This window comes from Seriola lalandi, unplaced genomic scaffold, assembly GCF_002814215.2.
Source record: "Seriola lalandi dorsalis isolate HSWRI2012SDOR001 ecotype SW California unplaced genomic scaffold, Sedor1 jcf7180002054277, whole genome shotgun sequence".
Taxonomy (NCBI): domain Eukaryota; kingdom Metazoa; phylum Chordata; class Actinopteri; order Carangiformes; family Carangidae; genus Seriola; species Seriola lalandi.
Genome location: NW_019524830.1, coordinates 1,685,191 through 1,693,079, shown reverse-complemented (window position 1 = coordinate 1,693,079; position 7,889 = coordinate 1,685,191). Strand labels below are relative to the sequence as shown.

The 7,889-nt window shown below is 39.2% G+C and overlaps 1 protein-coding gene across 2 annotated transcripts in view; it reads right to left on the bottom strand.

Moving 5' to 3' along the window:
* Nucleotides 1-296: 296 nt before the first annotated feature.
* Nucleotides 297-7,889, bottom strand: part of klhl24a (kelch-like family member 24a) — a 20,086-nt gene continuing 12,493 nt past the window's right edge. For both annotated transcript variants that reach the window (XM_023405409.2, XM_023405410.2), the window contains exons 6-8: nucleotides 5,888-6,076; nucleotides 4,114-4,302; nucleotides 297-3,988 (exon numbers count right to left, since the gene is read on the bottom strand). In XM_023405409.2, the coding sequence (XP_023261177.1) occupies nucleotides 3,788-3,988; nucleotides 4,114-4,302; nucleotides 5,888-6,076 (579 nt within the window). In that variant the 3' untranslated portion in view covers nucleotides 297-3,787. The remainder of the gene's footprint in view (nucleotides 3,989-4,113; nucleotides 4,303-5,887; nucleotides 6,077-7,889) is intronic.

The window sequence follows — 7,889 nt, the reverse complement described above, 5'->3', positions numbered from 1 at the left end:
TGTGCTGATACATATTTTAATGATAATGACCAGTAATGGTTGTGTCAACCTTATCTATCATATTCACTGTAAAAGATGCTTTTAATCTCAGTTTTTTGAGTCCTTCTCATATCGAGTCAAAGCTTGATTTAAATGTATTAATGAGTTTAAATCCAAACCTGGCATGAAGATGATCCACAACACCATTTTTACATCATAAATTCACTGTTAGATACGTTAAGATGCAATTTTTAAAACTTATTTTTAGATTATTTCATTCTTAAACCACTGTTTTTACAGCTGAGACAGGATACAAATGTTGGTACAGAACGAAAAACTTTATTGATGTTTTTCTTACACAAGTCAACCATTACATTTCAACATACTGCAGTTTACAAAAATCCAAAGCTTTCTCGCAGTTAGATAAAGAGCATCTGAGGAGAAAGTGGTGTTAAAATATCACATCATACATACCATAAACGTTTATATCAAAATTATCCAATTTAATCCCCCCAGTTGTTATCTTTTTACGAAGGCATATAGGGCAGCATTCTGCAATTAACAGGTTAAAGCCACCATCTTCCATGCAAGCACAATTTATCCATTGACATGTTTCAACAAAGTCACCTCTGCAATCAAATCCGATTTGGCTTATATCTGCATTTATATTAAAACCCATCAATCAACTGTTAATGCTCAGCTCTTCAGAGTTTTATTTAAGGTACGCTGTTTGCGTGTGGTAGTCAAAATATCTCAGCAACACACAGTCCCACAACTCACCACAACAAGCAAAAGAGAAAAAAAAAATCTAACATAAAAACAATGAATAATCTTATCAAAAGCAATGTATGAAAGCCTCTACACAGCGAATAATGAAAAATCAACAAATCAACATAACAGGGCTGCGTTTGTGTCCCATTCTGTGTAAATACCCAGTGAAATCACAGACGCACACACACTCAAATTCTCTCTCTCTCTCACTATTTATCTAACTCCCACTCTCTTGCCTAACCACTTTCTTGCCTCTCAGCCTCCTCTTGTTGGCCTCCTGAGTTACCCGAAGTATGTCACTCTGCAAAAGAGTGTGGAGTGAGGTTGGGCCTGAGGACATTTTCAGCCTGCACTACTGTTGAAGACCTGACACTGAACTTGTCCTTCTCAGAAAATGCCTGGAGGATGGTTTAAACTGAAATACCTGCACCTGTTTTTGTCTTTGTGACTGACAGACGGAAGCACATCCCGTTTTTGTCACCGTAAAATAAAAAGTCAAACCCCTCTTACTCACTCTTGGCCTTGTTCTCTTGCAGCAATCTCTGTTGTTTTTGTTATTCTGTTAATATGGGAGACATAGCAGGTAGTGGTCAATAGGAGGAGCTGGCAGACCCTTTTACCGTTTCTTACATACATCACATGAAAGCATAGAAAATTTACTGATACAGTAAAAAAAAAAAGGAAATCATTGTCATATAATTCTATATTTAACAGGATTCTGTCAAAGTGCACAATTGGGGCTCTCAGTTAAAGAAAAACACAATATGTAACCAAGAAAGAGATACATTTAAATACAGGTTAAACAACAGAAAACAAAACAAAAAAATATTAAAGTTGTATTCACAGCAATATCTCTAGTCTATCAACACCAATTGTAATTTAAGGTGACTTTTACTGACCATGAGCCACTCCAGCCAAAATCCTTGTCATAGAGAACTCTTAACTCCCCCTCCCCCCCTGCGAGGTATGGCACTGCTACACATGTCACCTTAGCTGACCAGTAAACACAAGTAAACACATGCACACCTGGAGGTATCTACGGTTACCCCGAGTTACATCTTTACATGTAAGCACACAGGTGAGAGGTGCCAGCATCAGTGTGGAGAGTTCTGTTAACAGAGGTTAGCAGACGTCTAATGCTTACACTAGAACTCCATGACAAACCTCCATGGCTCCAGCACATCCAGACCGAGTCATAAAAGTCACATACATACATACACACCAAACATGCACGCCACGTATTCAGAGCAGTCTTCGAGTTTGATCTACAAAGGCTTCTCACATCTACAAAACCACCCGCAAGCCCAGTACACCAATGAACTACCATTGATATGAAATAGACACTAAAGCTACAGATAATACAATAAACATCCAATTATAAAAAAAAAAGGACAAACACATATAACTTAAAAAAAAAGAACAAAAAGAAAATGTAAGTTATGAGTGTAATGAGCATAATTATAAAAAAATAAAGCAAAATAAAGCTTAAAAGGGGATATCAATGTAGATCAGAAAATGTGAGGGAATGGCACAGCTGGAGCAGGAAAAAGGGAAAAACACACTGGAAGTGAAACTAGATGATACGTGAGATAAAAAGAAATTAGGGCAGTGCTAACAGTGGCTACGTTCCAATATCATGGTACAGCCCCCGCTCTTTATATCCTCTCTTAACCATGGGTGAGGGCAACTTACATTTATGACCACTGATACTGTGGAAGAGCAGCTGGCTGACTGTTTACCACGTTGTTATCAGGTCACTTTTAGTAAAGAAAAGAGCTAAAAAAAAAACAGAGGACAGTATTTTTTTCTATTCTTTACCAGCGCTGTGCTGTACAGTACTGAATCTACATACATGCTTTGTGGGTACAAGGTCAGAGCTCGGACCTGGCTGCTAATCTTTCAGTCACAAATAGAGTCCTATAATTTTTCCTCTGCTAGCAGATCTCTCTTGGATTTGTACGGATACTTTTCAATTGTTGCCTCAAGGCATTATTTTTGTTCATCAGAGCTATCTGTGATCACTTTACCACGATAGCAACCTAGATCTCAGGGAGAGGTCACTTTGCACAGTAATAAAAGCACATTGTTGGGAGGTTCACTCACTGATTCCCTGCTTATCTATTACCTGCTTAGTATCACAGTAAAATCAAGCTCAACAATGTTATTGGCTATTTAGCTGTTTGAGTTAGTATTAAATCCATAAAAGTAGTGCAGTGATGTAAACAAAATATTTAGTGTCAGAAACTAAAGTGTTCAGCAGAATAGAAGGTGATCATCCTCAACATTAGGCATAATTTATTTTCTTTCATAACTCTTTGTGAACAAATGTTACATTTTATGTGGGAAAACAGTCTGAACTAACATTTACTTACTTAACTTTTCATTGAGAAAGGACCATATACCATGGCTTTCTTCGGCAGATCGAAGCTCAGGTGTAATCACAAGACCTATGTACTGTACTTAGATCACATGATGGGATATGGTTAAAAGCTCTGCGAAAAATACATGAACCTTGAATTTATAATATCGTACTACACAGGTTGTGAACTAATCTCTCAAGTGAGATTTCAATTCAACAAGTAATCATGTTTTCATCGATTATCTGACACCTGATTGGTAGCCATTATCATAATCACATTCTTAAAAATGTGTTAAATATATATGTTGATCCAATGCTCCCCAACCTTGTGCAGTTACTACTAACAAATATGCCATGTCTCCACTTCATCTCAAGTTGTAGACAAGTCATTAGCGTTATCAAACACTAAGCATTCCCAGAGAAGGGCCATAAGTATGATACACAACGGCAAAAGATTCACAGCACCACAGAGACTATTGCTACATGATGCTGTGAGAAAATAAATTAGATCAACAGAATCGTATGATTAAATGTGCCTGTTTTAAAGCAGTGTGTGATTGTGTTTGTGCTGTACATGGGGTGAATGTGAAGAGCTTAAGTTTGAAAGAGTTGAAGTTCTTTAGTTTGTGTTGTCATGTGAGTGTGTGTGTGTGTGTATGTCTGTGTGTTTGTTTATGGTCAGGGCCTGTGATACTTGTCATTGTAACGGTGGATGGTCACACAGCCATGGTAGGAAATCGGCCGCGGCATGGCTGCCACTCCTGTGATGATGCCTGTTGCTGGGTCGTAACACAGGATGGTGTCTGTGGCTTCGCCGTTTTCCCCTCTGCCACCAAGTATGAAGATCTTACCGTTGCACACCGACATGCCACAGCTCTCCTGCAGGGAGAGAGACAGAAATTAGAGGATCGTGGCAGGATCACAGAGTACAAACCCAGGACTCTTGTAGCTGAAGTCTAACAGTCTGGTCGTTAAGTGCTCACTATTTCCATTTAATCTATTACCTGTTTGTTAAAGGTGTGAACCACGTGTATCCAGTAGTCCTCTGCGGGGTCATAGCAGAATATGGACTTGGTGAGACCACCGCACACATAGATCAGGTTGTTGAGGGACACTGCCGTGATACAGCGCTTGGCGATGGGGATGTTGGCTCGCAGTAACCAAGAATTTGTCTCTGGATCATAGCACTGAACCTGTGACACACCCATACACATAGTTAGTTCTGTTTGACTGTGGTAAAAAAAAAAAACATACTTTCTATGTTTCTACAATATATACCATGTGGAGTGGAAATGGTCAGTGAGTAGAAAAAAACTGAAATATATAAAGCTCATTCTGTGGTTTTACTGACTGTTCGCTGGGCTGACTCTATGTGGTTCGCATACAACCCAAGCATTCTCTCACGTATTTCTCTTTAAAACAGTCTCTTTCCAAACACTTTTATCTGACTACAACGTAAATGACCCTGTTAAGAGACTACAGAGATAAGTAGCTCAAAGGGACTGGAGCCAGCACGAAGTCTAGTCCCTTTAGGCCACATCAACTTATATTGTCAGCCATGCAGTTTGAGAAACACAGATTGTTAACTTTTATCAGAGTGCCTCTCTGCCTGTGGATGCGTAGTTTCCAGCATGCATAGACACAAACAAACATACCAGCTATTCCATGGGGGAGAAAAAATGCTTGTATCAAAGTTGGATTCCTGCGAATGCCACTTTCTTCCTGTTTACTACCAGCAATGCTGCTGTCAGTCAAAATATAATGAAGCTATTCCAGAGTAGCCTGTCGTGTTCTCATCTCTGTAGTTATCTGACCACAGTTTTATACAGTGGCACTGCTGTACAGATGATGAATTATCTAATCCTTAAATTCCTTGTACTTATTGTTGGCCAACATTGACTCATAAATTTTAATCTTGGCATGTCACCGTTATCTTTCACAGTAAGGCTGTTTCCTTCAATGTGAAAAATGACCGTCACTGTCCTCTTATTGAGTAAAAACATTTCAATTACTCAATGATGTGAAATTAGATCTAAAATACAACATGATTAAAAACTCAACATGGAGATAATGATCGGGATATAACTAATGCAGTAAAATTTGCTTAATCAGAATCAACTAAACTGACAGGATATGGCTGTTATCACGTCAGGTTAACTGCCAATCTGTGATGTTTAAAAGGAAAAGAGGCAATTCCTGTTTTTGTACTGTATATCTTGCCAGTTTCCTTTAAAAAACTAAAATGTTTAGTAATCTAATCTGAGTAAATCAAGCAGCTTTGTTTTATTAATGACTGTATCTTTCAGGGATTATCCACAGCAGTCGACTAATCTCACTTTGTTTTTTCAGTTGCGAGTAGAAAGGTGCAGAAGTACGACCTATTAATCTAAAATAAATAATCATGGAGAGCGTGTGTGCTACATCAGACCTGCACATCCTGTATTAAGGAAAGAAATAGGCCAGAGACATGCTGCCAGAATTTTGCCTCAAAAATGCACAGCTCATGCTTTTTCATTAACACAAACAAAGAACTAGGCTTGTAATTTTGAAGCCTATTCATGGCCTGATTTAAATATATATGTCTCCTGACACCATAAAGTCAAATTATGGTCCTCTGACTTGTCTACTTTGAAAAAATGGACATTTGCATATCCTTTGCAGATCCTTGTGTCTCTAAGGTATAATCACTGAACACAGGTATTCTGAGACAAAAGACACCTCATCCGTCATCACTATGTGCTTAAGTGCGTGCTCGGGGAGCACACATCTGTTTCGCACCTTGTCTGAACAAGTTTCGTCATCCGGTCCTCCCCCAATGACAAAGAGCTTGCCGGCACAGCTGGCCACGGCCGGAGAGCTGACCGCCTCTTTCATTGGAGCCACCTCTGTCCAGCGGTTAGAGAAGGAGTCGTAACACTCCACACTGCTCAGGCGGCTCTGGCCATCATAGCCACCCACAGCATAGACCTGAGGACAGACATACATACAACATGTTTGGATTAGCTTTTGTGTAGCACATTGAGAGTTTGGGAAATTATGAGTTGTTTTTACGTAATCCTTTCTACATAAGCTATGAGCACATAAACATCATCAGTCATTATTCAAAATAAGAAAGATGTTTGCATTCAAGCTGACTAGTTCATGAATACAACAGTTTCTACATCAGCCCTTAGAGAACCAGTCTGTCAGGTAGAAAGATGACGTACTGCTTATGAACAACCACAATTATTCCTGTCCTCATCCGTAAACTCTGCCCTGAATCCCTGCAGGCACTGGCGCATTTGCGTTCCTGGAACTTCAACATTACTTTCAACTCCATTCATCTGTTAGTGACAATGTAAAAATACTACTGTTTTCTCTCTCTGTGTGTGAGTGTCTTTTACAGGTTTTACAGGGACTTTGTCAGCTACTATGATGGTGTCATAAGTCATTTTAAGATTCATGGTCCAAATGGTCTTGCAGCAGAACATCCGGTTTTGAACCTGTATTTTCATGTGGTGTCTTCCTAATCTGTTGATTCCCATTATAATGTACAGTTCAAAATGATATTATCAGTAAGCTAGCCACATTTCAGAAATCTATGTTTGTTTTTTTAACTTCCAATCTGGTTGATAGATTTCCATCATATAAACCTTACTGGAAGCTAAAGCATTACAAGCCGCCTTGAGGTTATACATACTACCCTCCTGGAGCGCAAAGAATGGCTAAATCAGAAAAGTCAGGAACATGAGACATAGATTTAAAGTTGTATTTCCTCAATAACATTCTTAGGAAGGAGATCACGTGTCAGGAATACACAATGAGTTGCATTACTGGTTATAAGCATAACACTGCTCATCAACAGGCTGGTCTTATGCAAGAGAAAACCGTCAGGCTATTCCTGTCTCTCCACAAAATCTGAAGCATAAACAAGTACAGAGGGTGGGGGTGGGGGTGGGGGTGAGAGAGAGAGAGAGAGAGAGAGAGAGAGAGAGAGAGAGAGAGAGAGAGACAAAGGCACAAAGAAAGATGGAGGGAAAAAAGGCAGAAGTGTATTGGGCACATGGATATTTGCATTCATCACCTGGGCCAATTGATAGAACTACCGCCTTTTTTAACTGAAAAACTGACACAGGGGAAAACACCTTCATGAACTCGCTGACTTTTTCTCTCACATCTCAGGTGATGGTTCCAGAGGAGTGTTGTCAGTGTGTGTCTACAATCATGTGTTTTCAATGACAGCAACAGCAACACACCAGTCTTTGCCACATTTGGTGGAGGGCATTCACATAATAGGACTACTCATGGTAAATGGATCAACTGAAATTTGTTTATTTTAATACTCTTTGTTGATAGAGCTGATAACGAATGTTAAATGTGGGTTGTTTGTTGCCAAACAGAGATGTAAGAGAAATGCAGGATAGATAAGAGGAGTATGTGGCACAGAGATAAAGTACAAAATGAACATGCTTTGAGAGATTTTTCCAAGCCATACAGATTGTTTTGAGATTTCCAGTGGGGCTTAATGGAGTGTCTTTTGTGCTAATTAAAAAAAAAAACATGCACAATCAAACTAAGAGCAAAGGGTTTTTTCTAAAAATAAATGTCCTGTCACTAATAAAACTAGTGGCAGGGAGATCTGTGGATTACCCAGATTTATGTGGACACCAAAGGTTAAAGGAGTAAATACTCTTTTTCATATTTTCTGTGAACTAATCCTTTAATGCTCCTGAGGATATCCAGACACTAGGCTGTTTGAATATAGTGGTATTAGGGAGTGGGGGTTGGGGGGAGTGGGGGT